Genomic DNA, 23,129 nt, shown 5'->3' with positions numbered 1-23,129 from the left:
TCTTCAATTATTTTCAGAGGCTGAGTGTACCTCCATCATGCATATACCATGGTTTACATCAGCCCATCACAACCATTAATTAAACACCGCTACCCTAGGCATACTATAGCTTAAGTCTCTTTCATTTTGACGAGCTTATGACGCACAATTTCTTAGCGAATTGATTTGAATTCAAACAGAAAATAATTGTTTGTTGATTGGAAATTTCTTTGATGAAGAAAAGATTAACATGAGACAACCGGTATATATTTTAAAAATAAATAGTGTATTTATTAAATGACAAAAGTTTTATGTAACTACATGAAATATACTTTGGGTGAATGAACTTGTAAAGATCAAATAGGTAATTAAATTTTAAAAATTATGTTTTCTAAAAGATTTTTTTTTACTTAAATAGCTTCTTATTTTGATACATTTTTCTTTAAATGAAATATATTATTAAAATAAATCAGACGTATCCATAAAAACAGATTTGTTGGTTGAAATCTGGCCCCAAAATTTCGGGTTAATTTAATCCAGACTAAAACGGTTCCTGTAGTTGAGATATTACTGATTTGGTTTTGGTTTTGCAGGTAATAAGGTTTTTGCACAACATTTCATCGAATTTAAAAAAAAATACTAAACTTACATTTATTACACTCAAAACGACAGGCAATGAGAACCCTGAAAAATAGGCTTCATTGTAGGCTCACGATCTATTAGTCAAGCGTTGTTGTAAATAGTTGTAATAAGCATACAAAATGAACAAACCGATAATTGCAATAAATAAGAGTAGATAGTTTAAGAACCTGCTAATAGTTGTTTTGACGCCATTGTCAGTGGCATTATACGGGGTGGTCCAAGCTTCAACTTCAGAAAATGGTACTTAATATGAGGTAAGCCTTCTTTTCTAGATACAAAGAGTTGGAATTTTCGAAAAAAAAAATATATTTTTGAGAGTATTACCATCACTGAGTCCTGAAAATAATTAAAAATTGTACACACAGAATGACCTAAGAAAAATGAAATAAAGCACTTCATAATTCAGTTTCGAACAAATCTCTTACGGCGCTGAGTTCATTGGAAATGAAAGAATACTTATTGTTAATTTTCGTAATTTAAATCACGAAAGTTTCTTGGTTTCTTGTGTGTGCGAAATTTCCAATGTCCGAGAATAGGCGTTTTAGCTCACAAAAATGTCGTTTTTTCCACAATTCAGCGCCCTATATCTAGGAAATGAGCCTTTACTGGTTATAAGTGTGTTGAAAACTTATCATTTTTTTTACATTATCTACCATTTGGTGAAGTCATGCTGTTATAACTTGGACCGCTCTGTATAACAAAAAAAAAAAAAAAAAACGTTCAAAATGCATAACGATGAAACTAATTAATTGAATAAACTAATTGAATGCTCATCAAATAAAATATTCTGGTAGGTTATATATTGTTGTAGATTTATCAAACTTGTCATTAATAAATTCAACTAGATTAGATAATAAATCACAGAGATAACGCTGCGCTGCGCTCGCATATTATATGTATTTAAAAGTATACATTATATTATATTACACGGGAGAAGTAATAAATTATATTTTGAAAAATATAATTCTAACAATTTATATATACATGTTTGAAATATTATTTCTAATATCATATTATTGTGTTACATTATGTATCCTATGATAGGTCCACATATAACAGGATTTATTTAGGAAATCCATGTAATCCATTTTCCAAATAGATCTATGTTAGTTTTTCGTCAGCTTCTACTTATGTGCTTAATTCTGAGACCAGGACTCCACATTCTTGAAATCTATTAGAGCTAGGTTAGTTTTAATCACAAATTTGAAAAGTATGATCCCAATATAGTAGAATTACATACTTGGTTTAACTAAATTGCATAAATTTGGATATGATAGAGCAAAATTAAATTTTTTGGATTCTGATGACGTCATAAAGTTAAAAAAGTCGATTTTTTTGATAACACAAGCAAATTTGATCCGATATTATTGGAATTTTGTTTGAAACCCACTAAGTTTGGGACATTCTTTTCACCTGTGATGCCAGTTTTTCGCTAGCTATCACTATGTGCTTAATTCCGGGACCAGGGCTACACATTCTTGAAAGTTATTAGAGCTAGATGAATTTTGAAAAATATGGCCCAAATTTAGTTGGATTACATACTTGGTTTAACAAAATTGGATAAAATTTGGATATGATAGAGCAAACTTAAATTTTTTAGATTCTGATGACGTCACAAGTGTAACATCTTAAACTATATTGAAAAATGATGAATGATAAAAGTAGGCAATCGAAAAATTAAATTAAATTCGCTCAGAGTGCATTTTCGAATACCTGAACTTCAAAAACCTGCAGAAGAATGAAAATAACATTTCATAGAAGACCCATTCTTCTAATGTAACATGTACGTAAATAAATTACAATAATCCCGCCAAGAAAGAAGCAGCAGGCATCAGCAATATGATACATGATTACTACAAAAAAACAACATACAGAATGTTCGATATACATCTAGGTATATAATTATCATGAGAATGACAGAGATACATGCGATAAGCAATGCATCTAAGTGAGAAGTATTATATACATGTGTTGAAGCTTCAATATACGTTGAGATAGTTGTAAGACGCTTAGAGAGTGAGAGTTTCTTAGTTGAATAGACGAACTACAACAGATAAGCCACGAAACAAGTCACTTTTGCAATTTCATATAACACCTATAATCTCTCCCTTACTTAAATGCATTGCCTAACGCATGTATTCTGTCATACTCGTGATATTTATATGCCTAGATGTAAATCAAACATTCTGTATAATTCTCCTTCATACCTAATCTATAAACATAATAATATTTTCATGGTTTCAAATACATGCATATACATATAGTAGGGGTTTCCATGGGACATGGATGGATGGATGGATTGTATTGAATGTTTGCTATACGCTTGTTGTTGTTGTTGTTGTTGTTGTTTAATTAACGAGATTCATTTTATCTTGTCTCACAAATCAAGACTAAAGAATAAGACTATGTAACCAGTTTGTGTTATAATGGTATCAAGTTTGTATTTATGTGTGTTGCACATAGACTGAAAGTATTTATTATTACTATTGATGACCATATAAAATTTTCTATTATTTAGTGGGTGATTCGTACTATTTATTTTTTAATATAGTGAAACCTCGATAACATGAGTCCCAAGGGAAATGCAAAAACAGCTTGTCAAGTGCTTGCATTATTTTTATTAACTAAGAAGATAATTTTTTGTTGCTACTTTTTTCATTTTTCAAGAATCTTTCATAATACCACTAATTGAAGCTACCTGCAAATTTTCAGCTCCCAAATCTTTTATAATGTTGTTTTACGAAATATCTCCAACAAACGCTTTTTTTAAGGAACATTTTTTAAATTTAAACTTTTGTTCTATTTCATGGTTTACAAGATGAAGTTGCTTATTTACTTTATGTTGCTTATCTATGAATTCAAACTGACTTGTTACTTCCTGAACACACCATAAAAATTCCACTTTGATATCTCTTTTCACTGAGATCTTTCTTCTTCGTCATGCTACTCAATTGTTTCGTCTAATTTCCCAGAGGAGATAATACTATTGCTAGTTTTCACTATAAACTTCAAAACTTCTAAACCTCGTTAACCAGATGAATATCAGCACCATTAGCAGGCCTTCTAGTAAATAGTTTATTTAGTACTCATTGTATAATGGTAATAATTTTTTTATTTTCTTTAAACAAACTATCGATATAATACCTCCACTTTATATAAAAATTCAATTCGTATTCGTATAACATGTACGAAGTGTATTTTATATTATATATTTTATTATTATGTATAGTTTATATGTATAATGCGAAATAGTGACAATGACCTTATTTTATTCACAGAGGAATTATTAAATATTTATTTATTATTATAGTTTTATATCTAGTTTTACAAATACATTCTGTATTCGTAATGTGCGGTTGCCGCTAAAAAACGGCTAAGTTTAATCTTAAGGTGAAGTTTTTCTTTGATAAACGGATAAAATTTTTCAAATTAAGACCACGTTAAGTCCCTGAAATTTGAAAGTTTATATAATATTAAAATCTTTATATGTTATTTTTATACCATGTAGGTATATATGAAATATACATAGTATATTAAGTTTCGTCCCAAGTTTGTAACGCTTAAAAATATTGATGCTACGAACAAAATTTTGGTATAGGTGTTCATAGAATCACTCAATCCATTTCCGGTTGTCCGTCCGTCCGTCCGTCCGTCCGTCCGTCCGTCTGTGGACACGATAACTCAAAAACGAAAAAAGATATCGAGCTGAAATTTTTACAGCGTACTCAGGACGTAAAAAGTGAGGTCAAGTTCCTAAATGAGCATTATAGGTCAATTGGGTCTTGGGTCCGTAGGACCCATCTTGTAAACCGTTAGAGATAGAACAAAAATGTTCCTTATCAAAAATTAAACAACTTTTGTTTGAAACATTTTTTCGTAAACATCACTGTTTACTCGTGAGGGCGCCAATTCGGCGAAAATTTTATAATATGTAATATACTTGATTTCTAGTTATGTATGTGTCACATGTTTGTATGTGTAATGTGATAAAGAAATCAATACTGACTATGCATGGTATTTCAACAATTAACTCAGTCAATTGTTTGTTTTCACTTGTTTATATAACTTATATGTATTATTTCTTTAGCCAGTTTTTTGCCACCGATACCACACTGCGGAAGTCCTCACGGATCGAGCAAGTAATTTTATTATACTATTTCAGATAAATACAAAAATATAGCCCTATGAAATAAATTCAAAGAATATTGTCCAATTATTCCAATTTCTTACCATATAAAAGATAGGAGGAATAGAGAAAAATAATATTTGCTTTATAAGACCTAAAGATGAAGTTGCGGGCATCAGCTAGTATTAAATAAAATTGTTGTACCTACTGTGCAATGCATGTATCTTTGTATCTGTGAATAATAATAATCTGCAATCTGCACTTATCCATCTTTGTTTAAAATACTTTTAAAACTTCGCTTCGAATAAATATACTTTATTTAAAACTACATTCATTAGATTTTAATTCATATTTAATACTTTCAATTTTATTATATTGATTCATAATATTAATTATACTATACTTTAGTGACGTACTTATTCGCTGGGCGCAAAACAGAGCTAGCGCCAGTGGTAGCATACGAACCCACAATAATCTTATGGCAACTGGATACCATCCAAATTTGCAATGATTATATATTGCAATAAATAATCATGATTTTTTAAAATTATTATTTGGTGAGTGGCAAATTCATCAAAAGAAATCATAAAAAATTAACTGTAGGTTAAAAGGTTAAATTATTTTGTTAGCCTTTAACACTTTCAAAAATAAAATGAATTCAATTATTCTAACTTTGTAATTAATTCCAATTTAATTATAATAATCTTGCACTTTGAGGCACCGTTTGTGAAGACATTTAAACATATTTTATAAATTTTATTTATCTTAAATATCTATTTAAAAGAAATTGTTTTAGAAGTGAAAGAAATGGTGCGAGGAATAAATACATTTTAATAGAATCTTTAAAAGCCCGAAGTAAATAAAATTAACCTTTCGTGAATGTATTTTAACCTTTAATGAATATAAAAAGTTAATATATTATATATATTTTTTCATGAAATTTGTTTGCGAAGATTGCCCTTCACTAAAAACAAATTGTAATTGTATTTTTCTTGTAATTTCATGGCATACAGGGTAGAGTGTTGTACCTTATTAACAACGCACGATCGATCGAGTAACAATCTTTAATAAAATCTTCAAGGATCTATTACCCATAAAACTCTTCATCAGAACGAAGTTTTTTTTTTTGCTTTAATAAAAGTGCATTCATGTAACAAGCAACAGAGAAAAATCCAATTTCTAAAAACTATAAAAATAACAAAGATAAAAGCAATCAATGATTTGTTTCTACCTCTTTCTAACAAACCAGAACTTAGCATGGAGTTCTTATGGCATACATAATACATGACGTCAAATACTATGTTCGATCTCTGTCTAAAATCTGTATAATTAGTAGTTTAAAATGCTTTTATCAACCATATTTCTTGACGAATTTTAATTTTTCTTTATGTCATCTCTTTTAAAGCTTTAAAAAGATACATAAATTGTGAACGAAGGTAGGACACTCTCCCATACACTAATCTACCCAATAAGTTTTATTTAAAATATAAACAATACAAATATTTTGGTTTGTTTCAAAAGGAAATGAAGCAATTATTTACACTCACAATCAGATTTTCATTACCTACAAAAAAAAAAAAAAAAAAAATTCGTATATTTTAAATTATACCGCTTATTTAAAAAAAAAATTGAATTTTGTCGGTAATTACATTAAAAAGATTGTATTTTACATTATATTTTAAAAAATAAAATTTTGATACATATAAACAAATGCAATTACTTTATTTCCCATAATTAAAGTACTAAGTATAGTAATTATTCTATTCTAAAATTCTTTCAAACTATATTTAATATTTCCCTAATATAATTACTGTAAAATTTGAACAAATTGAACCTTGCCAAGTGTTTAATACCCTTTTTACATAAAATATTTTTAATAATATTGTAATTTTAATTATAAGTTTGCAATAGTTAAGGCTTTTGAAAATACAAAAAGCATAAAGTTCTAATGTGATTGTGTTCTGGATTTAACACTTGTCAAATTGGAAATTGTTTATTCTCAAAAAAACAAAAATATACAAATGTTCTTTTCAGTACGCATAACTTCAGTTTGGAACGGTTTTTCGTACTTTTAACAGCTTTTGTGTATACAAAGTAATAGTAGTATATACGAAGTGTTAAAACAATTAATTAGGTTTGTTATTATACGTTAGGCTTGATTTTAAATACCCTTTTAAACAATTTTAAGATGTCATTTTGGCCATTTGTAATTGTTCATTTATTTCCAAACAAAGGTAAGTATTTTTAAAGACGCGAAACTATTGATTTAGTTAGTCTTAAACATATGTGATCAAAATCACTAAACATTCAAAATAATATAATTCTCAGTTGAGATTAATGTATATCTTTAAATCAGTCTATCATCTACAAATAGTTCAATGTTACGCCAACTAAAGCTCATATGTAGGTGTTTCAAAACAATCTATAGAAGGACTTTTTAAATTGACTACGAAGTGAGATGGAATTCAATTCAGAACGATCAAAACAATATATTCAAGAATCGATTCATATGACTCAAAAGATCCTTTCCATTTCAATGGCACCAAACAAGAGTAGCACTTTTAAAAGTTATTATATAAATAAAGAACGAAATATTTAAACGAGTTTAAAGAATTAAAACACCAAAACTCATAAAACTGACGATTTCACTTGAAAATAATGTCACAAATAAAAAATTTTTTGGAGATTCTTAAGCATTTCTGGGACATTGATTTGCTTTGTGTATTTATTTAATCGTGTATAATTGCGCCACTATAATAAAAATAAACAAATTCCTTAAATATCGATTAAAAACTATATTAAAATTATTTAAGCCACAAAAAAATCATAACCACTCACCCGCAGAATTAAATACTGGCACAAATTGATCCAGTTTCTTTCTGCAAGATTCTTGTATGTATATATTTTCAAAACAATTCGTTATCACACAAAAATAAGAATTTTACAACACACAAAACTTGAACATGAACTTCACAAACTCTTATATCAATATTTTTTCACTTTTTTTTTGTTTTTTTGTTTGTTTTTAAATTAATTAAAGTGAAAAATTATTATTAATATTACAAATAATAAAATATTATTTTTAATTCAAAAGTTTAATACACTTGAATGAGTTGTGATACACTTGAGGCGACTAACCATCCAAGCACAAACCATGTGATACTACTACATAGGTACATATTTTTACTATATAGAAGTATATAATCGTGTTTGTTTGTATATACTTAAAGGTGCTGGTGTATACATAGGAGTACCTACATACATGTAGGAGAAGTATAGGTACACAGTGAAATTGTTCTTCGTTTTGAAAATGTTGAAGAATGCCATGCGATGTCGGGTTTATTTTATATATTGGAAGAGATATAAGTGTACATTTAACATAGGTAATCTTAATATATATACATGCATATATATAATGTATCTTTTTATTAACTTTTAGTACAGGGTCATTCAAGACAGTCTGGCGAGCATATTTTTCGATAACATAAACCTTAAGGTGATTGTAAACCTACAGTATTGTAAAAAAGTTCTGGTTTGTTGCACGGTACATACATATAAACCAAATGCATGCTTTGTAGTCAAGTAATGAGTTATTTTTAGCTTTAAAATATTACGCAACTACAAAAATCTATAATATATTGTGTGCAAGTGATGCTTATAAATTTGATAATATAGATATCGCTCTTCAATCATCAATACTCTAATTACAGTCGTCTCTGTTCATCAAATGATGGATTTTCGATGAACTCATAATTAAATAAAAATTTTATTTTTATATCATCGACAACCTTATATTTTTTAGTAGAGTATTATTATAAACTACAAAATTGTCTAAATATTTTAGATAGTTTTTTTATCACACTCTGTAGATTTTTTGATATAAAAATGTCCAATTGAAAAGGACAACCTATACGATTCATCACTTTTTCAGCCAACTATGAACGATAAAATAAAAATAAAAAGTCCAGTTTTTCATGCATTTTCCGAACGTATTCTTTATAATTTACAAATTTTTTTCGCTTAATATAAACATAATACGTAATGTTACACGTATTTTGCTTCACAATTCTTTAACTGTGTAGCCACTATTCCAGGTTCTTAGTAGTATTTAGTAGCATTTAATGTTGCAAATGCAATCTTAATTTCTGAATCACATTGTATATTCCACAGGTTACCCGCCATAAGATTATATGGAAAATACAAACATCTTATAACAGGTAAAATACACCTTTTAAATGTACACACATACATACACGAGGCACACATGACGGTGCTACAATGTATACCAAATAAAAAATAGTCTCTGAAATAATACTCAATTGTAACAAAAGGAAGTTTAAATAAATAATTTGTGTCGAGCTATCAAATTTTTTAGGCTTTTGGATTTCAAATAATAAAAAACTTTTAGATTCCAGATTTTGTAATATTTTTTTGAGTGCTAGGAAAAAATCTGGAATATTGTATATGTAAAAAGTTGTCTCTTAAAACATGCAAATTCCAAAAATTATATCCATATCCAGGTCATATTAATAGATTATATTATACTGCTTAGATCCAAAGTTTCGACAGCAAAAAAAATAAACAACTTCAAATAAAATTTACGCATACTTTGATCATTGAGGAGAACCTGGTGGCACCCACAAAAGTAATTTTTTTTCTGGAACTGCGGGTAATGTTTGGTTTGGTAATTTTGACAATTTTTTATCTTTTTAATATTATCGAATTTTCGAATATCAAAGCTACATATGCAATTGCAATACGGGGTTCATCGAATCCTGATGTCGAATAGGTCTTATTACCCATATACATGTAATACTTGATACCATGACAAAAGAAAGTGAAATTAAAATTGATTAAAAAACCAAGCAGATATAAGCAATAACAAAAATTGCATTCAAAGGTTGCACATCACATTTTAACAAAACAATGTTATATATGTAATCTCTAGTGTTTAATTAGGAATTTTAAACGTTCCTATCTTGCATACTAATAAAGATTTTTAAAAACCAACTTTACTTTTCTGCACGTCCAGTGAGAATTCTTCACCTGAAGTGATAAAAAAAAATTGATTCCGATACCATATTATTTTTTCAATCTCGTACAAATAATATATTTTATTTGGTATACAAAATAAGTTAACATATGCATAAAATTATTATTTAAGAGTGATAAAGAAATGTTAATAAGGTTATTCATTAAATAAAATGAGATGAATTGTTACAAAAATTATTTCGTTTTTTGATGTTGTTGTTTAAATTCTGTTATTATATTTAAACTTTAAAACTATTTCACACTCTATAACAATAGAACAGCTCACGTATCATCTGTAACTGTATGCAACTAACTCAATATATTTTAACTTAGCATCGTTTATTACGATTTTCAAGCTAATTATGAGGAGTCAACAAGTGATGTTTTCTTAGAAAAAATTGCTATAAATAAATTTTTGTTCGGGAACATGTATCCACAAATCAATAAATAAATTTAAACATAAAAATTTAAAAAAAAGTTAAATCAGATTGATGCACTGGCTCTGTAAATTTAAGGTGTACGACTATGGTTACTCTTTATCTTCTCCACTCTTTCTATTTTATATGACTAGCTAGTTTTAAATCATCCATTATGTGTAAATATAATTAAATATTATTTATTAAAGAAATGAATCTTTTGTATTATATTTTTAGAATCTTAGATTACACACGTTAATTAATTAAAACATGATGTCTATTATATTTTTCAAGATCTTATTTATTGTCAAATAAATTTTCATAATTATAAAACTAATTAAAAACAAGTTTTTTTCACGTCATGTAAGTAAAGAAAGATAGTCACTCTTAGATAGCCACAGTCGTGTATATATAGCACGACTGTGGGGTCACACATTTATAACTGATATTCCCATATAATATATACCATAATGTTCACCTGTCCCGTTGTCTGTCTGTAATCAAATCGTGCAAGTCAAATTTGATCCACTTCTCTGTTTCCCATTTGGATGACAATGCATGGTAAGGTTGTGGCGTCTTGATTTTCCCATCGCTTCCACCATATTTGATATATATACGTTTTTTTAGTCTTAAATTAAAAATTTCAATAAAAAATACTTTTTCAGGGACAAGCTTTTATTGTACTAAAAAGTAGAAAATAATCTTATCTACGAGTCACTTATGCCCGACTACTTGTAAAAGCTTGAGGCGCCTAATATCAAGAATAAATCGAAAAATAATAAGATATGTGGAGTAAATGAGGCGTTCCGATTAATTTTTGATATTTTAAATTGAGCGCATCAAGATATGTGCTACGGATCCAAGAACCAATTACGAACTCAAACTCACTGTTTACGTCGCAAAATTGCAGCTTGATATCTTTTTTCGTTATTTGAGTTATCGTGTTGCCGAACCGATAGACGGACAGACAACCGGAAATGGACTAATAAGGTAATTTTATGAACACCTATACCAAAATTTTGTTCGTAGCATCAATATTTTTTAGTGTGACAAACTTGGAACTAAACTAAGTATACCTTGATATGTTTCAAATACGAAGCAGTATTTGGTATAAAGTCAACTCTAGCTAGAAGATTGATGCAAGTATTCATAATTTAATTTGTATCATATTTCATGTTTCATTTATTCCATATTTTACTTCTTTTTTAGGAACAATCTGCGCACTTCTATTAATAATAGCAAGCAAAATAAATATAAAATATACTTTCATGGATATCTACAGCGAACTATTTACTGTAACAATAGGTACTTCAAGTCATAAAGACTTCATCGTATTCTTCGTATTTCAAATGCATTTCAAATTATCTGCACATGTAATAATATAATTTATTTTATTATTAGCGATATCATAAAGAAAAATATAAGTATTTACTTTAACGATATAAATGAAATCTTTGCGACGAAAAGAGTAAAGATGTTGAAATGAACTCGCTATAGGTATTTTCTACTCATAATAAATATGCTTCATAAGTATCGTACAACTTATTGTTTATTCATAATATATTGAAATAACGAAAATGTTCATGTTAAAAACAAACACACTTAGGTTCAAGCCTGAATAGAACCTGTAGAACCTGTAGTTCGGTAATAATTTTCTCACGCGTTCTGCACATGCGTTTAGTCAAGTAATAAACACATGGCCGAATATAATTTATGTCGGAGATATTACAAGAAGAAGATAGTTACCTAACACTACACACGTTTCGAACAAGATACTTGCAATACTCGCAATATTCTACCATTTTATTTTAACATAAAACTCTCCACTAAATTCCCTTTTTCCTTAGAGCCTTCTCCAAACTGAGCCGATTTTGAAGATAGCTAAGCACTTGAAAGGATAGCTAAGAGCACTCCCCCATTAAAAAACCTTTCAAACGGAAAAAACAAAGCCAAATCATAGAGGTCAAACTTTTAACATCCCCTGTTTGGTTCGAGGGTTAAAAATGAAGCTCAAAATAAATTTGAAGAACTGCTTCATTTCAAAAAGTCAGAAAGAAATGCAATTTCTTCAACAAAGACTAAATAAAGTATTAATATATATTTTTATAAAGAATATATAGGGATTATACTTGAAATCGAATGTTGTCGATACTTTGAAAATGAAGAAATTACAAATAAAATTTTTTTTAATGATATATAGATTCTGCTTTTTAAAGTCAATGTCATACAAAGTTTTAAAATATGATTCATTGACAACACAATAAAATTACTTAGGTAAATATTAAATTTTTTATTGATAAAATGCTAACGTATCTTTGATTTTTAGATTTTTTTGTTTTCGTATCAGAGAGCAATACAATACTGGGTTATAGATAACGACAGCTCTCAGAGAGTTTAAGCCAACTCGATAATTTTGTCTTTATTTGACTACTTTCAGCTTGATTGGAGAGACTTCTTCGACGTAATCTAACGACGTTTGATTCAAACGATCTCTCGCTGTTTTGACAATCGAATAAAGTATAAAGATAACGAATATGATACGACTTATTATTCATTAAGCTTGTCGGTACCACAAAATAACAAAATACCATTGCTTTAACAAAACAAACATTAAAACGTCATGTTGTTTGTATGACTATTTTATGAGTACCTTAAACCCATAAAGCATAAATAAATATATAATAATAAAAAAAGTATTTTTACCATTATCAATGATTATTTACCGATAAATTTATTCGCTAGCAAGAATATAATAATAAATAAAGAACAATGTTACCTTAAGGAGACGTAGAATTCATTCATTGCGTTCAGTATGCTTGATGTATGTAGATGTAGAGAGAGTTATATAAAATCGTGTTGAATTTATTTGTATATTAAAATTTCATGTTATATTCAAGGACGCAAAAGTATTCAAAAGAAATCTAGCCGCGTTGTGTGGGTGTTTTAAACAAAACGATGAATAATAATCAATGTAGTATAAAAGGTCAAGACATCTAACTCTGTCCTATATTATACATACACGAATACATATTGGATGACCGGTAGTTTTTGCTTTGCTCGGTATTCTTTGAGTTTAAAAGACACAAATTTATCACTATTATAAGAATCGTTTAAAATGTCTCCATGCAAATATCAATTTGAATGTCCCGGTAATGTACTTTATTTCGTTAACTACGATATACACCAATAGATGTCAGGAAGAGTCATATTTGGCAGTGTATGTTTCAGTTTTTCCTGAAAACACGGATAAAACGACGTTTTTTTAAGAATGGAACCTAGCTAGACCGACTTCTCGCCCCAAAAAACCCTGAATACCCATTTTAACGAAAATCGTTGGAGCCATTTCCGAGATCATTGATATTTATATATATGTTCGAAACTATAAAATCGAGTTATGTTACACTTATTGTAGCGAATTTTATTTTAGGTCTATCAGTAAAATGAATCGACAAACTACAAAACCCTTGAGGGTAAATAACCTGCCTTTCTTTACTGACTCATAGTCTAATCAACATTTTGCACAACCGAACTCCAGTTTTATATTTACGAGAATTTAAAAAAATCTTGCAGTGTAATTATGAGGCAGGTATTAGTGTTATGTCCTCCTCTTCGTTATGGTATACGTTTGAACAAAATATTTAAATTAGGTTAACTTGTATTTTGGATTCATATTAATATTTGTGCTCTTTTATTAACAACTTTCTTATGTTTCAAGGCTGTGGTGAAATAGTATAGAACAGCATTGAAAATTAACTGTTTTTGAATTTTTTAAGATATTTTAATCCCATATATTTAATGTAGAACTGATCGTTAATCTATGAAGCAATCCAAAAATAATATTTCAAAATCAATAATAATAATTTTCTTGTGAAAAGATTTTTTTAGGCTCAAATCCAGGCCCGAAATGTCTATAAAGGCATTTAATCCTGTATCTATTAAGACAAAAATACTTTTTCGATAGAAAGAACAGTTTCCTACGTCCAGATCAATATTCAAAGACATAGTCATCAACCTGTATTGCCAGATGTGGTATACATATTCAAATTCACTGGTAGCTTTTATAAATGTTAGTTTTCAAATTTCACCTGTCTTTTAAAATCTAAATTTAGATTGAATTATGAAAATCATCATAGCAATGTCATATAAATGACACAGGAAATGACCATGTCGTGGTAGAATGATTCCAGCGACGTCTGTCTATCAAATTTTGTTTACAATTATTTCTTAAAGCTATAATAATAGCATAGATAATTATTCGATTATGTAATTGTATGGCTAAGCAGAGATAATACTACCCCTCAATTGAATTGGGTAATATTAGGGATGATACCAGCGCCTGACTTTTTTTGTCTTTGAAATATTTACTTATCCTTCTTGATGCTTCTTCAAGCACGTTTGCGCTTTATATCTTCTGTTTTTTGCATGAATTATCACAAACTAACCATGTATCGTTAAGTTGTTGGGATATGATGAACTCACAATTTCCAAGATTGCGAAGTTCCTTCTTGAGTCAGAATATCCATATTATTCAACTGAATTTTCGATTTTTCAAATAAGTTTTGCAAGAAATCCTGATGTAATATACTTTTTTTTATTGTTTTCTAGCTTTTGTAGGTAAAAGCAGTAAGCTTTTGTAAGCAGTTCCTATATATAAGAAGCATTCGGTGCAGGTATTGTAGAGCTGTGTATTATTTTTGATCTTTTCCACAGATAATAACTTATTTTCAATCCTCGGACTAAAAAAAGGGGTGTTATAAGTTTAACCGCTATGTGTGTGTGTCTGTGTATTTGTCTGCCTATGGCATCGTAGCGCCTAAACGGATGATCCGATTTGAAATTTTTTGGTTCATTTTGAAAGGTAATTTAACGGAGAGTGTTTTTAGCTATGTTCAAGTGCGAGCTTAGGGTTACATACCCGAAAAAAACTAAAAATTGGCGATGATCTTCAAAATCAATTCAGTTTGGAAGATGCATGACATATTAATCTGGCTCAATTTCAAAAAGTGAAATGGTAAAATAATTAAGTAATTCAAAAAAATAATTCAAAAGAACAAAGTCAACTCAAATATTTCAATTTCAATAAAAATATTTCCAATAATTTGTCCCAAAAAATGATAGCTCTCTAAGTACCCTTTTCATCTCATCTGATGTCCTTGACCATCACTTTGATAATGATTTAAGATGGAGTGTTATAAGTTTAGAGTGTTTATCTGTGCGTCTGTGTGTATCTCAGTGGCATTGTAGTCCCTAAACGGCCGAGCTGACTCGATGAGAACACTTTATAGCTAAGTTTCCAAAAATTGGTTTACAAGGAATAAAATGCATTTGTGGGAGGTTTTTTAATTTTGTAAATTTCGCTTGTAAAAACTTAAGAAGCCATTGCTTCATATTTTTATGCATCTAATCGTTTTGTTTTCTACAGATAAATGTTTACAAAAAGATAAAAAATAAAACCATGTTAATGTTACGACGCATAACTGCAATATATTACATACAACATTTCCTCCAGGAAATGTGTAAAAACAAAAAAAACCAGAATATATTAACTAAGATATAAAAAAAAATAAAATTTTGTACTACAAACCTGAATAATAATTACTAAATGGCGAGGAAGATGAAATTGGTGTCTGTTGTATTGGTGTGAATACAATTGTTCGACCTCGTGGTGGTAGAGCTGGTGCATCATTGTTGTGGGTACTACCGTGTAGTAGTGCAACAGTATGATGATCACCAGCAGTAGTACGTAGTGAACCTTGTAGTTGAATCATTATATTCTTTTCATTATGGTGTACACCTGTGTAGGTGGTTATTCCTTGTATACAGCTAGTGCCACCACCTGTAGTGTTATTATTTTGATTAGTGATACCCAACTGTTGTTGTTGTGGTTGAGGTTGAACCATTAATAGTAGTTTCTGGAAATGAAATGAAATTTATTTCAATTTTATGCAATTTTGTTAAAAAAATAATGGGTTTATTTCAAGGAGATATACAAGGATTGAATAATACAAGGAATTTCAATAAAACTTTATAAATATATTTGTTGATTAACAAAGTTTACAAAAATCACAAAAAATTCCTAGGTCATCGGGCATTTTATTATTATTTTATGTTCAAAGTTGGTTGAAAAAATGATGGTTATCCTTTTCAATTGGATATTTCCATATCAAAAAATCTAGAGAGTGTGATAATAAACTATCTAAAATATTTAGACAATCTTGTAGTTTATAATAGGTACCATAAAAATATAAGGTTGCCGATGATATAAAAACAAAATTTTAATTTAATTATGAGTTAATCGAAGAGCCATCATTTGATGAACAGAGACAACTATAGTTAGAGTATTGATGATTGAAGAGCAATATATATTATCAAATTTATAAGCATCACTTGCACACAATATATTATATATTTTTGTAGTTGCGTGGTATTGTAAAGCCAAAAATAACATATTACTTGACTAAATGTATTTGGAATACGGTACTGGAGTTCCAAAGAAACTGGTCCAAATGATTCTCTTATTATTTAAGGCAATGAAGTTAAAACATAATCGTTAAAAGTTTTAAATTTATCATTGTCTGTGTTTGATTAAAATGTGATCACGTGTAGATCATCAGCATTTGCCCAACGTACTTTGTTAAAGATAAAATTTGCTGAGTCTATTATCAAGTCGTTTTATCTGATTATCAGATTCCTATGCTAATCCCTATGTTTTGCATACTAAACCGTATAATACGAAGAAATTAGCGGAATATTACGGTAAAAAATTATAAAATTTCAATTAGAAGTAAGTTCTTTGTAAGTTTTCGTTTTTCGTTAATGATTATTTTACGAGCTCATGATTGGAATGATCTCTCGGAGATTCGAGCAAGCATTACACTGGTGATATTAGTAGAGTACAACTGAAGATAAACATGATTTCACTTAAACATGCAATAGAATATCCCGGCTTTAGAAAACGCATTTTTTCTTAGATTTTCATAATTAATAATAATCTTCCATTTGACCTTACCTATTTCTAATTAACAATAATAATCAACAATAAAGGAAGATTGCATCACATAATTAAACACTTAAAACTAACTAACACTGAAAACATAAACATCTACAAACAATTATTGTTTACACTTAACAATCACTACAGAAATTCTCACACTAAATATCCGAAAAAAAAACTCCACTAACAGCGATTATTTTGTACACAAAGAACAAATAAAATATCTTTCCCTAAACTATTAACTGAAATTCCTTTACCGTGACACAGAAATAAAACGTACGAAGTAAGTACTTTGGAATATATTTTTATTTTGTGTACAATAATTTGAAAACAAAAATTATAAACAGGCATTTAAGTCTATAGTTTTTTTTATAACGACTGCGCATAAAAGTGAATACGTTTTTTAATATCATCGATACATATAAAAACCAGAAATAGAAACAGCTGTCGCATTTTGAATTTGTAAAAATGGCGCTAAGAATCGTCATCTGTTCTGTTGTTCATTTAAAATTGTGTATTTTTTATGTTAATTAAACTTACCTATCCTCTATAGGGAAGATTCATATACGAGTTTATCGATTTTACTTCTATAAAAAGATTATAGCTAAGTGGCAGAATTATGTGCTTTTTTGTAGCAAACGGCGACAAAATTTGGGTATTAGCTTTGGTCAAATATAGCCACTCGTATTCATATAATCCGGGGAAAATTATACACTTTAACAGTTTGGATAGTACAAGAGACGGCATAAGGTCGTTCTTTACCCATCTGATAACAAGATGAGACATATTTTTTAAGAAATTTTATTGATTTTTAAACAGTCTTATCCTAGAACGGATTTAGCTTTCTTCTGATACTAATTTCCATTGGTTAACAGATCGGGGTAGATCTGTTCATACCATATGATCAAGTAAGTCAATATAGGTAACTACAACGATCTGTTAATCAATCGAAATTGGTATCAGAATAAGAAAGCTAATTTAACTATCAAAATAACGGTATAGGCTTGCCTGAAAAAAAACCGTTAATGGAAAAAATTGGTTAAAATTAATTTAATTATAAATAGAAACGAACACTTTTCGATAGAGAAACTATGATAGTAAATTACTTTATTACCTTGCTCAAAAGATTTCAACACTAAAGGTATAACAAAACAAAATGACGAATTTTTGGAGCGAAATAGTAGTACGTTGGGACACTAAAAAGCCTTGAATAAAAAAAAAATTATTAATAAAATAAAAAAATCGGCCACGTTAAATAAAATCTGAAATAAAAGAAACAAATTCCAGTAGTTTACATAGCGACTTTTACAGTCGAGGTCCAATAAAATCTAGACCGACTTAAAATTTCCCATTTATGGGCTCGACTGTTAAAGTCTCCATGTAAACTATTGGACTTCTTTTCAGATTTTATTTAACGCAGTCGGGTTTTTATTTTTAATTTTTTTATCTTAGAAGGAAGATCTTGACAAAAATGGGTTAAGCAATAGGATACTTTTATTATTTGATCTATAAATAAGTAGTCTTTTATTTCGCTAAAAAACGTTATGATATTAAAAACTTGAAATTTTATTCACACATTTATTTTATTTGTATGTATATTCTTTTGAGTAATTGTGCTAGTAAACGAATAGGCGGAACACACCCTTGAACTGAAGGATGAAACTTTTTCTTTGAAAAACAGATAAATTTTTAGTGAAAGGATAATAAAGTAGGATGTACGTCGGAATAAGAGGTGTGGTGCCAGAGGTCAAGATATGCAAAGACATTATAAAAGTATTAAATATCGTGAGAAAAATATATGGGCTATAAATTCGATTGATATATTTTTTTTAGAACACACATCCGTGAATAGTTCAAGAATAAAAAGCACTAGTTGCAAGAAAATGTGTCACATTGAATATTGCTATACAATTCAACCCGTGAGGAATTTTACAGTGCAGTACCCATGATTGAAAAGAGGCTAGAGAAACAATATGTAAGTGATACAAAATATCAACAGAAATTTGCTTTCTTTCTATTGTAAAATTTAATGCAATTTTATAACAGATATGATATACAAATTACATACTTAACAAAATTATACCATAATAACCGAATCGGTGGGGTACATTTTTAGACCGTGGCTATAGTTTTCGTCATTAAATATACTTTAAAATCATGGAATTCGATAAAATAATAAGGAAGATCTCGTGGAGCTCATAACTCCTGTATTTCTACATTTAAAGGCAGTTTTAGGTTTCAGCCAGTCTTTCTTTACAACATTCCAAATCATTTTTTAGTAAAAGTCGTGGACCTTGAATATAAGAAGCCAAGAAATAAAAATAAATAGTGGAGAAGATGGGAAATGATATGGTTCAATTAATTTATTCATTAAGCACAGTACAATATGCAAACTAACATAATAGATTGTCACTATTTAAATTATTGATGAGATTGATAACAAAAAATACTCTTTCGAGGAAAACATCGCCAATTTGGCTTCATCGATTATATACTTCAAGTACGTTCTACAAATAGTTTTCTACTGTAACTAAATAGGTTGTCGGGAAATAATGTTGGTATGAGGTAATTGTAGTTGTCAATATATATTAATTATTTTTAAAAACTTTTATTGGCATGTAATGATCGTTTATTTGAGGCCTTAAATATATCTTACATTATTTTCAAGTTTTGATGTCAATCTTGAAAAGTATGGAATTTATTACCTATAGCCTGCATTGGAATTACAGTTTAAATTCCTTTAAACCAACATGAATGAAAAACTACACCTTAAATCTTTACGTTCGTGACAAATTTCTACCCCAACGAGAGTATTTTTTAAACGGTTTTATTTTTGCACAAAAAGTGGTATTATTTAACTTGATATACTTTCAATTATTTTAAAACATTTTTCGTATATTTGAAAGGTTAAATTTACATAAATTATTTTATATTCATTCAGTCAATACTAACAATAATGTAAGTAGCCGCTTCGCTATCATTATAACATTATTTTTTTAGCTCATTCATTAAAAAATAAACCTTCTTCGGTTTGCTTTTTAGCATTCAGTACCACTTTAACATCGATTTTAATTATTTTGGTTTCATTTGAACGGTAACTTAACGGAGAGAAAACGAAAAAACCAAAAAATTGGCGATGATCTTCAAAATCGATTCAGTTTGGAAAAGGCATGTATAATTTTAACATATAAATAATTAGTATGGAAAATAATGGTCAAATAAACCTGGCTCAATTTATTTTGAAAAGTGAAATGGTAAAGTAATTAGTTAATTCAAAACAATAATTCAAAAGAACAAACTCATACTCAAATATTTCAATTAAAATATTTGAAAAAATTTGTCCCAAAAAATGATAGATCTTTAAGTTTCCTTTTCATTTCATCTGATGTCCTTGACCATCACTTCGATAATTATATAAGAAGGAGTGTTATAAGTTTAAAGTGTTTATCTGTGCTTCTGTGTGTTTCTCGGTGGCATCGTCGAACCGCCTTGATTGAGAACATTTTACAGCTAAGTTCCAAAAATCTGTTTACATGGAATAAATCGCATTTGTCGGGGTTTTTTAAAATTTTGTAATTTCCACTTGTTTATTAATATAATGAAAAGTAGACAACTTGATAATTGTACTGTAGTATTGATACACACTTAATTGTTTTTATTCGTAAATTGAACAAAATAATAATATTATTATTTTTATTCAAAAACAAGTATTTTCTTTATTCGTGAGAAACACCTTTAAGGCATATTGAAAGATCTTATTCTTTCACTTTTTTAAACTCTTTAAAATTATAAAATACCTCATGTGTGCGGCAGGACTACAATATTTTTAAGACGCATATGAATAAACATCTGACTAAATAGTGGATTATTCTTTCTGTAGTATTCTTTGTAGAGTTTTTCTTCTTTTTTTTGCATTGCGATGTTCAGGTGGGTGTGGATAAATTGATTCTTAACTGTGTGATATTTGCGTAAATTGATTGTTGAGTAAAATGACGTAAGCCCAACTTTTTTAAAACGCAATATTTTGATCGATTTTAACCCGTATCTCAAAAACTATTCGACCAGTCAACAAATGCACTCGATTTTTGTACTTTTTGGGTCAAAATTACCTTATATACTGAGTTTTATCGAAATTGGAGCTAAAATCATTTTTTCGATTTTTTGCAATTTTTTTAAGGGGTACCCCTTTGAAAAAATCGAGAAAATCGAAAAAAAATATTCGTTTTGGAATTTGATGAAATTCAATGGATAGGGTTATTTTGATCCAAAAAATATAAAAATCAGGTTAATTTAATGATTGGATGCAGAGTTTCTGAGATATCGCAATATTTGGATCGATTTTAGTTCATATCTCAAAAACTATTCGACCAGTCGTAAAATGCACCCGATTTTTGTACTTTTTGGGTCAAAATTACCTTATATACTGAGTTTTATCGAAATTGGAGCTAAAATAATTTTTTCGATTTTTTGCAAATTTTTTAAGGGATACCCCTTTGAAAAAATCGAGAAAATCGGAAAAAATTTTCGTTTTGGAATTTGATGAAATTCAGTTGATGGGGTAATTTTGATCCAAAAAGTATAAAAATCAGGTTAACTTAATGATTGGACTTATAGAAAGTTACAATGTCAGCGAGTATCATGGGCAAAACTACATTTTCGGAAGGATAAGTAAGTGCTATAACGTGATAGTCTTTGTGTAAAAAAGAGAAATTATATAAAACTCATCTGATATGAAACCAAAACATTAAACCAACAGTGACGTCATACGTGGGTATCGCCATAGAGCTGACTTATAAAACTTTCTTTTGCTAAAAGGAGATGGGGAACCTTCGAATGCATTTCTTTGATTGCTTATAACTTCTTCGTTTTTTATTCAATTTTAATTTTACTTTCAAATTTTGTTATGGTATCAAGTCTAGTTTAACATTTTTATGGGTAATATCGCCTATGCGGCATCAGGATTACAATTTATCAATTATGGTGGAAGGGTTGGTTACACATATTTTACGATAAATATCACTTATGTTATGTTAAATGCACTTATTTGCGCTCCCACCAATTTGATTATTTTTAAGAATAGTAATAGCTCTACTCGGGTACTCGGGTGTTAATTTAATTAGGATCTATGACGTTTAGGATCTATGAGGTTGATGACGACTATTTTAAAAGCCTGCTGTTATCAAAAATAAAATAAATCTCCATTTTCCATTTTCTCTTACAAATTTTAAGCAATATGATTATAAACAAGTTTACCTGTGATGAATTATTTAATGGTGCTTGTTCAATGTTGATATTTTTGGTCTGCATACTTGTAACGCACGCAATATGGCGTACTCAAATCCACATGCTATCATCTGTAATTAAAATAATAGATATTATTGATTTTTTTCTCAACTATGAAATAATATTTTATATCAAGTTATAATTTTTGCGTTTCAGAGTTTTTTTGTATTTATAGATTATTTTTATAATTAATATTTTTATTTTTTTTTTTTGCTTGTTCGTTGAAACAAAAATTAAAACCAAAAGAAACAAACCGTTTCAGGTATATAATTAACACCAGTAAAAAAGTTATTAAAAAAAAAAAAAGATGAAATAAACCATTTTGAAATGTTAGAAAAATGTAGGGCGTTTTTTTCAGTGTTTTATTTTATTTTGCTTGAAATATTAAAAATCTACAGGGATATTGATGGGCTATCGATAAATTTACGATAGACATGGTAGATACTGGTACAAATCGTCCTGTTTTTGTCTTAGCCTTAGGTATGAGGTACTTTTACTTCATTTTATTGCTTGGTCCATAAAACTTTAGCATATCTAGCCGCAGGTAAAAAAACTTATACATGCATATTTTTATATGTCTTGTAACAATATTCAAGTACAAATTTTTAAATACGTCGCTTCATATTCTAAAGCATTTCCAAAGAAATCATACTACAAA

General features: G+C 28.7%; 2 protein-coding genes across 2 annotated transcripts in view; both read right to left on the bottom strand.

Moving 5' to 3' along the window:
* The window catches only part of LOC123291417 (uncharacterized protein DDB_G0283357-like), a 121,703-nt gene extending 114,017 nt beyond the window's left edge, over window positions 1–7,686 (bottom strand). Inside the window, exon 1 of the mRNA XM_044871697.1 lies at window positions 7,586–7,686. The gene's annotated coding sequence lies outside the window, so the exon portion shown is untranslated. The remainder of the gene's footprint in view (window positions 1–7,585) is intronic.
* The window catches only part of LOC123292544, a 48,549-nt gene extending 26,013 nt beyond the window's left edge, over window positions 1–22,536 (bottom strand). Inside the window, exons 1-2 of the mRNA XM_044873258.1 lie at window positions 22,442–22,536; window positions 15,779–16,106 (exon numbers count right to left, since the gene is read on the bottom strand). Of these exons, the coding sequence (XP_044729193.1) occupies window positions 15,779–16,106; window positions 22,442–22,495 (382 nt within the window). The 5' untranslated portion in view covers window positions 22,496–22,536. The remainder of the gene's footprint in view (window positions 1–15,778; window positions 16,107–22,441) is intronic.
* Window positions 22,537–23,129: the final 593 nt, after the last annotated feature.

This window comes from Chrysoperla carnea, chromosome 2 (genome assembly GCF_905475395.1).
Source record: "Chrysoperla carnea chromosome 2, inChrCarn1.1, whole genome shotgun sequence".
Taxonomy (NCBI): Eukaryota; Metazoa; Arthropoda; class Insecta; order Neuroptera; family Chrysopidae; genus Chrysoperla; species Chrysoperla carnea.
This window is presented reverse-complemented; position numbering and strand designations above follow the sequence as displayed.